This window comes from Paramisgurnus dabryanus, chromosome 20, assembly GCF_030506205.2.
Source record: "Paramisgurnus dabryanus chromosome 20, PD_genome_1.1, whole genome shotgun sequence".
Classification (NCBI taxonomy): Eukaryota; Metazoa; Chordata; class Actinopteri; order Cypriniformes; family Cobitidae; genus Paramisgurnus; species Paramisgurnus dabryanus.
In genome coordinates this window covers 2,379,659-2,395,031 of record NC_133356.1, presented here as the reverse complement: position 1 = coordinate 2,395,031, position 15,373 = coordinate 2,379,659, and the positions used below count along the sequence as shown (strand labels likewise).

Below are 15,373 nucleotides of genomic sequence, written 5' to 3'. Positions count from 1 at the left end.
TGATTGGTAACACCTACAAAAAAATGTCAACTTACATTTTTACTTTAAAAATTACTTTAATTGGTAACACCTACAATTTGAAAAGTGAAAGATTTTTTAGAACACCTAAAAAAATTTATTAGTAACACCTAATTTTTTTTCAACTTATATTTTTATTTTAAAAAATACTTTAATTGGTAACCCCTAAAAATGTGAAAAGTGAAAAATTCATTAATTTGTAACACCTAAGAAATTGTTTTTCAACTTATATTTTTATTTAAAAAATTACTTTAATTTGTAACACCTAAGAAATTGTTTTTCAACTTATATATTTTTTAAAAATTAAAGTAATTTTTTAAATAAAAATATAAGTTGAAAAACTATTTCTTAGGTGTTACAAATTAATGAATTTTTCACTTTTCAAATTTGTAGGTGTTACCAATTAAAGTAATTTTTAAAAAATATATAAGTTGAAAAACAATTTCTTAGATGTTACAAATTACTTTAATTGGTAACACATACAAATTTGAAAAGTGAAAAATACTTTAATTGGTAACACATAAAAATTTGAAAAGTGAAAAATACTTTTATTGGTAACCAAAAAAAAAAAAATTTCAACTTATATTTTTTACTTTAAAAATTACTTAAATTGGTAACACCTAAAAATTTAAAAAGTGAAAAATACTTTGATTGGTAACACCTACAAAAAAATGTCAACTTATATTTTTACTTTAAAAATTACTTTAATTGGTAACACCTAAAATTTGAAAAGTGAAAGATTTTTTTGAACACCTAAAACAATTAATTGGTAACACCAAATTTTTTTCAACTTATATTTTTATTTAAAAAAATACTTTAATTGGTACCACCTAAAAATGTGAAAAGTGAAAAATTCATTAATTTGTAACACCTAAGAAATTGTTTTTCAACTTATATTTCTATTTAAAAAATTACTTTAATTTGTAACACCTAAGAGATTGTTTTTCAACTTATATATTTTTTAAAAATTACTTTAATTGGTAACACATACAAATTTGAAAAGTGAAAAATACTTTAATTGGTAACACCTACAAAAAAAATGTCAACTTATAATTTTTACTTTACAAAATACTTTAATTGGTAACACCTAAAATTTGAAAAGTGAAAGATTTTTTTAGAACACCTAAAAAAATTAATTGGTAACACCTAATTTTTTTTCAACTTATATTTTTATTTAAAAAAATACTTTAATTGGTAACACCAAAAAATGTGAAAAGTGAAAAATTCATTAATTTGTAACACCTAAGAAATTGTTTTTCAACTTATATTTTTATTAAAAAAATTACTTCAATTTGTAACACATACAAATTTGAAAAGTGAAAAATACTTTAATTGGTAACACATACAAATTTGAAAAGTGAAAAATACTTTAATTGGTAACACATAAAAATTTGAAAAGTGAAAAATACTTTTATTGGTAACCAAAAAAAAAATTTCAACTTATATATTTTTTTTTAAAATGACTTTAATTGGTAACACCTAAAAATTTGAAAAGTGAAAAATACTTTTATTGGTAACACCAAAAAATTTGAAAAGTGAAAAATACTTTTATTGGTAACACCCACAAAATTTTTTCAACTTATATTTTTTACTTAGAAAAAATACTTTAATTGGTAACACCTAAACATTTGAAAAGTGAAAAATACTTTTATTGGTAACACCCACAAAATTTTTTCAACTTATATTTTTTACTTAGAAAAAATACTTTAATTGGTAACACCTAAACATTTGAAAAGTGAAAAATACTTTTATTGGTAACACCCACAAAATTTTTTCAACTTATATTTTTTACTTAGAAAAAATACTTTAATTGGTAACACCTAAACATTTGAAAAGTGAAAAATACTTTTATTGGTAACACCCACAAAATTTTTTCAACTTATATTTTTTACTTAGAAAAAATACTTTAATTGGTAACACCTAAACATTTGAAAAGTGAAAAATACTTTTATTGGTAACACCCACAAAATTTTTTCAACTTATATTTTTTACTTAGAAAAAATACTTTAATTGGTAACACCTAAACATTTGAAAAGTGAAAAATACTTTTATTGGTAACACCCACAAAATTTTTTCAACTTATATTTTTTACTTAGAAAAAATACTTTAATTGGTAACACCTAAACATTTGAAAAGTGAAAAATACTTTGATTGGTAACACCTTATGAAAATAGAGGGATTTTTGAATTTTAAATTATCAAAAAGTAAGGGGTAACTAGCCATTTATTTTGTTTGGTGTAGGCATGGGCCGGTTACCGGATTCAAGGTATACCAAGGTTTTAAACAGTCAAGGTTTCAAAACCACTAAAATGTTCAGTGATCCCGTCTCCAAGGTATGAGCTGTGTTTATACAAAATTCATTACATCATTAAGTCATGTGATTGATTTGATGTTTACATTTACGAAAATATTATATCTTTTTTGAAAGCATATTATAATTCAAAGGCTTTATTTGTATCTGATATTTGAAAATAACACATTTTAGCGTTACTATGGCAATACCGCAACTGTGGTATTTTTGCTAAAGGTTATCATAACGCCAGAATCTTATACCAGCCCATGCTTAGTATGGTGATTGTAAAAGTATTAAAAAAATTATTATTAATTAGTAACAATTTTAAAAACTTGACCCTTATGACTGGTTTTGTGGAGGAGGGTCATATATTAAGTGTACTGTATAGATCAATAACTGGCCAGATCTTTATACTCCATGTAATTTGGTTATGTCTACAATACTTGATCAATAAAACATATTTGTTTACAAGTCATGGATGACATGTGTCCTGGGAATACTGCTCTCTTCCTTGTTTTCAGTAATTGAAATGACCTCACTAATTTGTTTGCTTGGATTGATTTACGATGTCTTCTGGACTCTTGGCGGTCATTTGAATGACTGATCAGAGGAAAACTAGACACATATATCATCTGAAGCTCCTGAGTAGCATCATTTCAAACTCATCATGAGAAAGAAACAAGCCTGTCATCCTGTGGTCATTTGAAAGATTAAATTGAATTGCTTTTAGCTTATCAGTAAGGGTGAGCGGGTCACAAACTAATTGTAACACGGCTGCTTTACATATTTACAAAGAGCCTTGCATCTGTGCTTTTTCTCTTACTGTCAGAAAATCTCCTGTGAATTTGTGAACAGTTTTGATGTGTTTTCATCAAGATATTGAATAAAGAGTGTTTTGGAGGCATGAAAGTACATTTCTTTATCTTATGTTTTTATCGATTTCTGAGTTGGGTGTGTAAGTCACCAAATCCAACCTTATATTATTTTAATCTCTGTCTTGTTACCTACTGTAAAAAAAGATTAATCTAACTTAAATATTTTTTGAATGATCAAACCAAAGCTAGAAAGTTACTTTGTGCCCCGCTCTCCCCTACAGGATAAATAAAGAAAACAACATCTAATCATAAAGTTATTAGTTGTACTACAAGCAGTCAACAATGCAATGCAAAGTGACATCAACACATCCGTGTCTTGTTACTGAGCATCTGTTACAGCTGAAAATGTTCCTGTTGTTTTTCTCTCCAGGTGCTTTTCAAGCTTGTCCTGGGAAGTGCAAAGTTTGGAGAAGCAGCTTTGTTTTTGACTATTGTTGGAGGTGCAAACTTTGTCTTTTTAGGTTTTGTGCCAATTATCCTATACTTCACACATGTTGAATATTTCACGTCCATAGGTGAGCTCCCTTGGGCTTACCTGTGTGGAGTAGCTGGACTAATATTAGGTAAATAAAACACTTACAGAAAATTGACTGGAAACACAGAGAAGAACATTAGATTGTACTCATGTGTAATGTATTGCGTCTTTTACTCTCTTTTTATCTCTTTCTCTCTAGCATTTAATATTCTGGTGAACTTTGGAATTGCCATTACATATCCAACACTGATTTCACTTGGCATTGTTCTCAGTGTCCCTGTTAATGCAAGTAAGTTCATCTACATTAAAAGCTTTTATTAAGAGTTTCTTTTAGAATTGTATTTTCCACTGATAAATTGACAAAGGGATGACAGAGATATATTACATACCCAACACTAATATTACTTCTGCATTTCAATGAAAGTTCATCTACATGAAAGAATAGCTCCGCTCGCAAAATGAAACTTTACTGAACAATTCATCACCCTTACTGTATGTCATCCAGAATTTGTTATTTTTTTCATCAGAACACAATCAGATATATACAGGGATGTGATTTTTGGATTTCCAGACTTTCTGACCTTGGTGGGATGATTTCTCTAAATCACGTAAATCTGATGAATTTTATTTTTACAAGGGTGGGGGGTATGCATGTGTTTTTTGTAGACGCGCACTTTCCAACATGTTTTCCTGACATTAGGTTTGTTCGCTGCAAAAACCAACAGGCAGGTGACATTAAGATTGAGAAATCATAAGGAGATTTCGATTCGCTCTCATACTACTTTGATGTCACCTTTTTTCTGTGTTCTTCATTATACATGCAGATGTAGACTACAGAGCGACTACATTTGGGATGAAAAGTTTAAGACACAAAATGCTGTAATTTTGCTGTGATAAAACCTTATCACAGCAGAATTCTGAGGCGTTAATGATATCAATTAAAACAGCATAGACTGGCATTGCAAAGTGACCTGAAAGAATTTTATTGGCATGAATGATGGACATACTCCTCGCTTGTAAGTCACAATTGGTCTACTAGCCTACTGTAAATACGTAAATGTAAACATGTTAAAATTGCAGAATATTGCATGAAATACTGTTACTACAAATTGGTTAATGCTAACCGATTGACGTCCGGTCCGCCTAGTCAGAAGAGACAACATTATTTGTGTTGGAAAGCAAAAAAAAATCACGCATTCATGAAATAAATCACTTTAATAATAATTTCTCAAAGCATGCACTGCAAATAATGACTTTCTTACTTAGTATTTTTGTCTTGTTTTCAGTACAAATATCTAAAATTCTTAAATGAAGATGCATTTTCTTGATGAGCAAAATGACCTAAGAAAATAAGTCTAGTTTTTAGACAAAAAATATACAATTTAATTGAATTTGTGCTTAAAATAAGCAAAAATATCTGCCAATAGGGTGGGAAACAAATCTTGAAATAAGTTTACTTTTTTCTGTGCTTTTCGAAGATGGGAAATGTTAAACTTTTGTCAATCCCATTATAAAGCAATGTAGAGCAACACTGCAAAAAAATTATTTTCAAGAAAAAAAGTCTTAGTATTTTTATCTTGTTTTCAGTAAAAATATCTAAAAATTCTTAAGTTAAGATGTTTTTTCTTGACTTACTTTCTTGGGTCGTTTTGCTCATCTAGTTTTTAGACCAAACGTATCAATTTTAAGTGATTTTGTGCATAAAACAAGCAAAAAAATCTTGAACATTGTTCTTAAACACTAAATTCAAGATAAATTCAAGAAAAAATTGCTTGAAATAAGTTTACTTTTATAAACATTAATTCAAGAATTTTTTTCTTATTCCATTGGCAGAATTTATATATTTGTACTGAAAACAAGACAAAAATACCAAGAAAGAAAGTAATTTTTTGCAGTGTGAAACAGGACCGGGTCTAGGGGGGTATAAAACTACATTCAGTGTTATCATTATAACAATTGACAATGATACATTTTCTAAAGATTGATAATAAGAATGCAACACGTAAAAATAACATTTCAGTTAAACAGTTTACATGGATGATGCTCGTTTCAGATCGTTAGATAGATAGAGGCCATTTGTGGTGCATCTACATTTAACATTTGAACATATGAATGGCCCTTCATTATAAGACAGATGCTAAATAAAATTGGATTGAAACATTCATCCTTTTAGTGTATGAATTATTTTTGTCGAGAAATGGCTGCCCACCCAAAAATCCTAACTGCCCCCCAGTCCAGCAAGCCTTGTACCGGGCCTGGTGTGAATGATAAGTTGTTGTCAAGCTTCAAAAGTTTTTTTAAAGGGTTTATGATGATTTATTGTGTGTGTTTTAGTGGTGGACCTCTACACTTGTGATATCCACTTCAACACAGTGCGACTCATTGCCGTCTTTATCATCTGTCTGGGTTTCCTGATGTTGTTGTTACCTGAAGACTGGGATCAATGTCTGATCGAGCTCGCCGCCAAACTCAAAAAGCGCGAACAGCCCGTTGAGGTGCCCGAGACAGGACCCGGTTCAGGACTCAACTGGACTCGACGAGCCAGGACCTCCATGTCTACATTTTCTCACTGACAGACGCTTCTGTTGAATCTGAGTGACGTTAAGAAGAAGTTCATCTGATCCTCTTCATCCAACTTTGTAGACGTGGCTATATGACACATATCATTTGAAGTTCTCCCTGTTGTCAGTGGATATCAACAGTGACTTTGGTCCATTGTGGGAAACTCAAGAGAGCTGGATTAATATGACTGCAATATAAAGCCCCTGCAGGCCTGGAGAAGATTTCTATTCCCTTTGGAGCTTCATGTCTGTCCTTGTGACTGCTTTTGAAGAAGCGGCCCATCAAAAAATATGTTTTCTTTCTAAAATGACATCATGCAATGGCATCTTAGTGCAACATTAAAATGTAAAGTAAGTTACATGATTGTAGGAAGTTACACGCAAGTCAATGGGTCTCATTTACTAATAATTACGTATGTTTTTCGTATTTATACGCACACTTGAACGTCTCATGAAACTTTCTGCTTAATTCACAACACATGCATACACACATGAATTTGTTCTTATACTTGTTCTTACGTTAGTGACTTTGGAGTCTTCTACATGAGCGGCCACAGGTAAGGTAATTTGCATAAAACACGCCCAATCTAGCTCCATATAAGGGCTTTTCGCATCCCAGGGCCACATAATTTTTTTGAGCAGTTTGTCACCAAAGCAAAAGAACTAAAAAAAGAAATCCATGATCGTATTTGTTTTCCAGTTTTTTTTTTTGTAATATCGGTATATGTTTTGCTTTGCATTTTTGATTTGGGTTTTTTTGCTGTTGCTGGAGGAAGCCAGATGTGCTTTGTGTCCACCGGAGTAACATAAAAGAATAAAAAAGACATTTATTAATATGACATTTAATTAATATTATATGCGCATCTGTATCTAAAATAAAATGGACCGAGATCAAGTGATTGACATTTGGGCTTCTCAATACATTTACATACGTTTACATTAGACATTAACTTTTTTATAAAGATTTAAAAAAGTGAGAAAGAAAAGCGAAGATTTTGAAAATAATTAGGCTATAATAATGTATAATATTCTGTATATAATAATAATATAGATAATGAATATAATAATAGATAATATTGAAAATATTATAATATAAAATATAATATTGTAAATTTTATATATCAACGATTATTATATACATTATAATTATAGCCTAGTATTTTATTATAGCGTATGTGATTATTGCGTATGGTATTTGTTGTTCTTAACTTTTTTTATACATTTAGACGAAATCTTGATACAAAACTTTTTATTGAATTATTTGTTCATGAAAACGTCAACAAATTCGTGCATACACATGCTTAGTAAATGAGACCCATTGTTTTGGTAATATTTTCATTACAGTACTTTTATGAGATTAAAGTCGTCACACTTTGGAGAATAAAGTCATAACATTACAAAACTTTATTTTTTATAACATTGCAATATTTTCGTGAACGCTTATTTTTATGTTATTATATGATTATTTAAACCTTTCCAACTTGACTTTTCTTTTATGGATTATCAAAACTCCTAAATATTGTTTTGGTTGCTCTTCAATGACATTATAATGCAAGCGGACCAGAGCTTTGCTTTTCAGAGCCATATTTCAGCAGTCCATATTTTTGCAGCCATACTGTAGCTTTGTGTTATACACAGTGTCATTTGAATTGAAAAGCAATTTCTTCTTTTGTTTTCCATTAGAGAAAGATCATACAGATGGAGAATGACACAAAGTTAGTATTGCTTTTTTCAGTGAATATTTTTTTTTCATTAAAGACTCTTACTGGCATCACCGCCAGTGCCCATTAGACTATGTGCCAAACATGAATATCTTGTGTTAAACTGTATCTACCTTCCTGAAGGCTAAAGGATCCCAAACTGTGAAACTCATGTTGGTTATCGGCAACATCTTGGGTTACCTACAGGGGGCGCCAGCATTACAAACTGTGCACGCAGAAGAAGATTCCTCTTCAGATCCATTGCAGTTTTTCTGAATTACATGTTAATCACTGTGAGGGTACTTCAGGGTCAGTATTGGCGAGTAAAGAGACTTTCATCAATCATGTAACCGTCAATGGAACCTCATGTGTCCTTTGAATGTATGACCGGTACTGAAACGGCACTTTTACATGCATATTATACAATACACAACCTGCACTCATTTTTCTCAAAAATGTTTTGTATTTCTCAAACTTACAGACTGAATTAGATCAGCAGGAAACCGCATGGAAATTTTGAAAATAAATGCTTCACTGCCTTTGATTTGCAATAGGATCTCATCAGCACTGTTTCCCATTGTCATTGTTATGATGACAATAAATATGATATTGTATTCCTCTGGAATTATTGCTAGACATTATTGTAAACCTTTGTAAGGAATGATTTTTACACTGAAATGCATTATGATCACATTTGAGGCTAAATGACGTCAAAACAAATAAATAAAAATTCCATTTAATAATTCTGCTTCGTCTGTTTTCGAATGTAATCACTTTACATTTCTACTTTTTTCTGTAAAATGTAATATCATTTCTGACTGAAATCTATGGTAAAACTTTAAACATGCTTTGATTAAAAATTGTGGTTTGCTTGTACATGTTCAGTATTGTCACACTGACAGCATTTGAGGCTTAATATTAAGCAAAAAATTGTGTTTTACGGTAAAAAGAACCGTACCGTAGAAAACTTTTGTAAAAAATACAGGAAACATGTAAACAACTTTACTGTGAACAATACAGTTAAGAACTGTGAAATAAAGCTTTGCAGTTACAAAATGGAAAAAACTTTGAGGCATTTCACCACTTTCATTACAGCAAAGTTTTGTATACTTTACTATTTTAACCGTGGACTTTCATTATATTAACAGATTTTTTAACATAAAATTTTTATATTTAAAAAAATTGAACACAGAAAAAATTAAATTAAAACAGTACAGTCAAAATTAAAATTATGCGACACAAATGCTTTAAATACAAAGGTTCCTACGTTTTTTTTTTTTTTTTGGGGGGGGGGGGTGTAAATAAATCATACACCCCCCCCCAAAAAAAAAAAAATCGTAGGAACCTTTGTATTTAGGAGTTAATACAACAAAGTTTTCAGAGAATTGTGAACAACACATTATAAATGTTAGAAATGTATTGCCATAAATATGATACAAAGTCTGTAAACTATGTAGTAATGAATGGTGAAGTTCACTGTTAAATAGTTTTTCCTCATTTCTATATTCAGGATTATTTGGGCGGGGCTAAAACGGTGGCCCCTAACACAACCATGAGCTTCCATTCAGGTTGTATCTGTATTTAAAAGTAAAAGCAATTACAAAATATAAATAATAGTAAAACAAAACAAAACACATGTTAACAACAAAATAAAAACTTTAGATATAAAAAAACTCAATTTACATGTACAAAAGGGAGTAGGAAGTAAAACTTAAGTTTCTTTATACCTCTGAAATATAATTTCTTTACACATCTTTTTAAAATGTGATATGTTTGTACATTGCTTTAACTTGTCATTCAATTTATTCCACAATTTGACACCACTGACAGATAAACAAAAACTTTTCCTAGTAGTTCGAAAACTGGGAGTCTTAAAATTTGACATTCCCCTTAACTCATAATAACCCCCCTCTTTATCAAAAAAACCTTATCTGTATATTGCAATAAATTTTTTCTAGCCTTGAACATAAATACAGCTGTTTGAAATTCAACCAGATCAATTAGTTTTAATGCTTTAGACTGTAAAAATAATGAGTTGGTATATATCCTGTGCTATGAATTATTCTTATTGCTCTTTTTTGAAGTATAAATAATTTATGCAATGAAATTTGATATGTGTTTCCCCAAACGTCTACACAATACATTAAATAGTGTAACACCAGTGAACAACGCAAAATGTAGCGCGATCGGTAAATACTTCTAGACAGTTTAGTTTGGATATATTTTATGTGAGATTTCCAGCAAATCTTGGCCTCAATAATCATCGCTTGATTGAATTACTACTGACAAATATCATAAATTTTGTTTTGCTCAAGTTTAATGATAACTTATTTATATCAAGCCACTGTTTTATTTTTTTTTAATTCTAAAGTGATTGTGTCCAGGAGTTGTTCCAAATTATGACCAGAACCAAAGATATTTGTGTCGTCTGCAAATAGCACAAATTTCAGTAGTTCAGATACCTAACATACTGCATATAATTTATGTAGAGAATAAATAATTTTGGTCCTAATACTGACCCCTGCGGGACACCACACTTAATATCCAAACAATCAGATGCATAATCTCCCAAATTCAAAAACTTAACAAAGTTAACAAAAGTTAAAAGAGAAGTCAGCTTTCTTGTGAGTGGGCGTGGTTTCAGTGTCAACAGTGGACACGCCCCCAGCTTTTGAGAGAGGAAAATCCTTCTGGTTTTTCCAAAATTTTGATAACTTATTTTATTTCCTTGGTGGTTATATAATCATTCAAATTTGTCTGGGTGGTTAATAAAAAAATTCTTTACACCGACTTTAAAGTAAACCGAAAATATTTACTTTAAAACAATCGTCCACATTTTTAAATTGACAGGTAGTAGTGTTTTTAGTTATGCAGAATATGAGATCTTCAGCAAACATCATGCTCTACATTTACCGTAATCTCTCCATAAAAGAAAGTTGCTTGTTTATTTTTAGTTGCGGCAGAATCTGGAAGTCTGTTCCTCTCACATTGTCTGGAGGGAACCTGCAGGTGATCTGAGGTCTTAACATTATTCCCATTACATTTACGACAGACAGCCTGAGCAGTCGTCACACTTCCAGACGGAAGAACATTCCTGATCTGCTCCTCAAGGTTCTTTGGGAACGAAGAGCTTAGAGTACAGACAGAAGAGTATGTTGACTCCAGAGGAGCACTGTCATTTCTGGAGCTGTTAGTGGGGTCGCTGTCTGCTCCTGCTAGTCCAACAGCTCCACCCAGCCTGGTCTGAATCCTGCATCTTAAACCCTGAAGAGCCCCCTGAAAGCGCTTGCTCAGGAGGGCGTACAGCAATGGGTTGATGTCCGAATTAAACAACAGCAGCCAGTAGGAGAACGTAACCGCTGAGGGGGAAACGAGGCTGGTGCGCCAAGAAAGAGCCGTTTCAGTGGCCTGCACAAGACACACGCAAATGTATGGTGTCCAGCAAAGAAAAAAGGCGGCGATGACCAGAAACAATCTTAAGATGCCGTGATGCTGAGGTTGGTTGGGATGCTGAGGACTGCTGCTGTGGACCTGAGCCAGGATGGAGTGCAGATGTCCACCAGTTTGGGTGGATGAGATATCTCCAGATTTTGCTTCATCAGGAACCTCCAACTGCACGTCAGCCACAAACCTACCACTCACGTAATACACCAGCTTGGAGGGCGCAAAAATGTCCACATCTGCAGATGAACGCTGGAGATCCGACATAGATGCAGATGTGGGCTTTGTCCGGAAGTGTTCCTCCAAGCTATGGATCCTTCTGGCATGGTAGCGTGCCACCCGTACAATCTTCACATAGCAGTACAGGATGATTGCACCGGGTAGAAAAAAGCATAGTACAGACATAAAAACTGTGTAGCTGGGGCTGTTTGCCCAGTTTATAGCACAGCTGTACATAGGAGCCACGTAGATCACGTTACTCCAACCGAAAAGAGGTGGACAGCTGGTCAACATAGCTTGCAGCCAGATCCACAACACGGCCGAACCTGTTGTCCATACGGTGCAGCGGGAATTATAGCGCAGGCAGTCCATGATGGAGAAGTAACGGTCCAGTGCGATAGCCGCAAGAGTCAAGACCGACACGGTGCAGTAGACGGAAGAGGTGTAACCAACAAATAGACAGAGATCCTGCAAAACAAATACAGAGGAACATTAGGCCAAACACATGAAACACAGATGAAAACAAGCGTATGTTTGACTTTACAAAATAATAAAACAAAATAATATTGAAATAGTTCACTCAAAACTGAAATTTGCAAATCCTCACACATTTCTGTTACATCAAATTGATTTATATAACACTTTTTTTATAATTGTTTCAAAGCAGCTTTACATGAAAGACAAAGAAAAGAAACAACACACTGTAAAAATACTTTGCTGCCTTACATTTTTTTGTTGAATCAACTGGGATTTACAAGTCATTTTAACTTACTACTGTATTATTTATCTTGACTAGAGATGAGTTGTTATAACTACAGGTGAGTTGTTATAACTTATAAAAATAGCTGAGAAAAGTCAACTTAATTTTATAAGTTATGACAACTCATCTCTGTTGACTTAGTTGATTTAACAAAAAATTTTAAGGCAGCAAAGTTTTTTTACAGTGCAGAGAATGAGAAAGTTATCAATAATAGTGAGTTCAGCAGTACTATTGCAAATTTTATTATCCTCACCATAAAAGTACTCCATATGCTTAATGTACTATTTCTGAATAAAAAATCTTCAGATTTTCTCATCATACAAGTTACTAATGACATCTTCAATCATGTAATAATTAGATTACTTTACAAATTACTCTCTCCAAAAAGGATTTCATTATTTATTACTAACTACTTTCTAAATCCTATTTTTGATTAAAAATAATTTAAAAAATAGTCTTGAAACCGCTTGAATAAATCATGTAAAAGTACATCAATTATTCTGGTCACACTTTTTAAGGTCCAATTCTCACTATTAACTACTTTTGCCCCAATATACTCCTGATAACTGCTTATTAATACTTAGTAAAGTAGTTGTTAAGTTTAAGTATTGGTAGTAATTGGGTAAGATTAAAGATGTGGAATAAGATTTTGCAGAATAAAGCATTAATATGTGCTATTTAAGTATTAATACACAGTAATATTAATGCTAATAACTAACCAGTGAAAGTTTTGTACAGACGCTAGGATACATTTCTCAATACTTAGGTCACTTTTGCAAAACACTTCACACAGTGAGCAGAACAGAAGTCTATGTGGGCTAAACTGAGGATGAATTATCATTGCTTTGGCACAAAATGCATTCAATAACTACATCTCTCAAATTTCATGAAATCTTTTCTTACTCGAACACAACAACTGCCAAAACTCTTTACATACAGGCCAATTTGCACATGCTTACATACTGTTTTCAATACTGTTAAACTTATGTTCAAAACAATAACATAATACAAAACTCAATAAGACAGCAATTTGCTACATTTCTACAGCAATATGTTAATGAAATATATTTTAAATCTTAAAATTAAAACCTATAAAAACAATTGGCCAAATGGAGAAGACCGAGTAGATTAGCATTACTTTGTATCTGTATCAGTGAATGGTGTGTATACAAATTCTTGTATTTTGGAATTACTCCAAAAAAATAAATAAATAAACAACATAAAATATTGACGAATTCTGCATCATGTCTGATTCATTCCAGTAACATAGATTGCAGTGAATTATAAACAGAGATGTGTCCTTCTTTTACACAAGAAAACATTGTATAATGCTACATGTTGTTAATGTTTTTTAGGTCATTGTTTTGTGGGTGACAAAGTGTGTTTGTCTGCTGTCAACCTTTGCTAGTGTTCTGGAAGAATGAGTTGATTTGAGACCTGAATAAAGTGTTTTGGTAGCTGTAGTGAATTTTGAATGCGAAATGAACTGAACTGAAAGTTGGTTAGGAAAACTGTGTGAAGAGTTTAGCAAAAGTGACCTAAGTATTGAGAAATGTGTCCTAGTGTCTGTAAAAATTGTAATAAGGAGGATAGGAAACTACACACTGTTATTAAATTACTGGAGAAATAAAAGCAATCCCTTACTTTACTTTTTCAAATAAGTAATTCAATTACAGTAACTAACTAGATTGTAACTAGTTACACCCAACGCTGATGGTGAGTTTGAGTGAAATATTTCTTTATAGTATAAAGTGTAAGTTGTCTCATACTAACATTGCAGCTGACCCATCCGTTGTTCATAATGGAAACCGCCACAAACGGCATAACACCGACTCCAACTAACAGATCACTAATAGCCAGATTAATGATCAGGACTGAGGTCACAGTGTGGAAAGTTTTTGTGGCTGCCACAATCACAATAACCAGAACATTTCCTGACAAAAAACAAACAAAGAGCAGAATAAATGTATATTAATGTGTTATTATAAAATCACATTTTATAGGACATTACATTTGACTCTGCCTGTGAACATTTTAAAAGCTAAAGCCATTTTCTGTGATTCACTGTTTTTATATAAAATCATACACACTGTAAAAAATTATTTTCTGCCATTCATTTTTTTGTTGAATCAACTCATCTCTAGTCAACAGATGACTTGTAAATCTGAGTTTTTATAACTACAGACAAGTTGTCATAAAATTAACATACACTCTAAAAATGGCTGGGTTATTTTTGACCCATAAGTAGAAAAATATTGGACAGAACACGTGCTGGGTTAATTTTAACCCAACTGCTGGTTTATTATACCCCATGGTTGCATAACAACAACCCAACATTGGGTCATTTTTGACCCAGCACATGTTCTGTCCAATATTTACCTGTTATGGGTCAAAAATAAGCCGGCCACTTTTAGAGTGTAAGTTATAGGTTATAGCAACTCATCTCTGGTCAAGAGAAATAATAGAAGTTTACTTAAAATATAACCTTGATATCTTTAACCCATGTTGGGTCATTTTGATCCAGAAAAAAGTATCTTTAACCCAAAAATACTAGTTAATGGTATTGCGCTAAAATCTATTGACATTGTTCACAAAAACTATAAAAATCTCTCAAAAAATTTGCTATTTTTGTCACTTTTTATGATTTCCCCCCACACCTTTTTTACACTTGTGGTGGTAATAATGAGTGGTTTTCAGAAAATAGCTTATAAATTGTTATGCAAAGTTATGACCAAAATATTAAAGGGATAGTTCACCCAAAAATTAACATTCTCATGTTGTTCTAAACCTGTATAAATTTCATTGTTCTGATGAACACGAAGATATTTTGAGAAATGTTTGTAACCAAACAGTTTGTGGACCCCATTCACTTCTATAGAATACTATGAATAGTTTGTTTACAAACATTTCTCAAAATATCTTCCTTTGTTTTCATCAGAACAATAAAAATTATACTGGTTTGTAACAACATGTGAGTGAGTAAATGATGACAGTATTTTCATTTTTGGGTGAACTTTAAACTCAATCTTTT

The 15,373-nt window shown here is 31.8% G+C and overlaps 2 protein-coding genes across 3 annotated transcripts in view; one reads left to right on the top strand and one right to left on the bottom strand.

The window, feature by feature from the left end:
• slc35f3b (solute carrier family 35 member F3b) overlaps nt 1–9,110 on the top strand; it is a 29,033-nt gene extending 19,923 nt beyond the window's left edge. Inside the window, exons 4-7 of one of the 2 annotated variants that reach the window (XR_010546949.2) lie at nt 3,557–3,749; nt 3,861–3,950; nt 5,996–7,937; nt 8,067–9,110. Coding sequence is in view for 1 of the 2 variants with exons in the window: in XM_065296028.2 (XP_065152100.1) it covers nt 3,557–3,749; nt 3,861–3,950; nt 5,996–6,234 (522 nt within the window). In the remaining variant the exon portion in view is untranslated. Of the gene's footprint in view, nt 1–3,556; nt 3,750–3,860; nt 3,951–5,995 lie in introns of both variants that reach the window. The other variant, XM_065296028.2, reaches the window with a different exon arrangement.
• Nucleotides 9,111–10,710: 1,600 nt separating this feature from the next.
• On the bottom strand, nt 10,711–14,245 carry LOC135787513 (5-hydroxytryptamine receptor 1D). The gene is made up of 2 exons (XM_065297494.1): nt 14,116–14,245; nt 10,711–12,050 (listed from the first exon to the last, which is right to left on the bottom strand). The coding sequence occupies exons 1-2, from the start codon at nt 14,164–14,166 to the stop codon at nt 10,809–10,811; spliced, it is 1,293 nt and encodes a 430-aa protein (XP_065153566.1). The 5' UTR covers nt 14,167–14,245; the 3' UTR covers nt 10,711–10,808.
• Nucleotides 14,246–15,373: the final 1,128 nt, after the last annotated feature.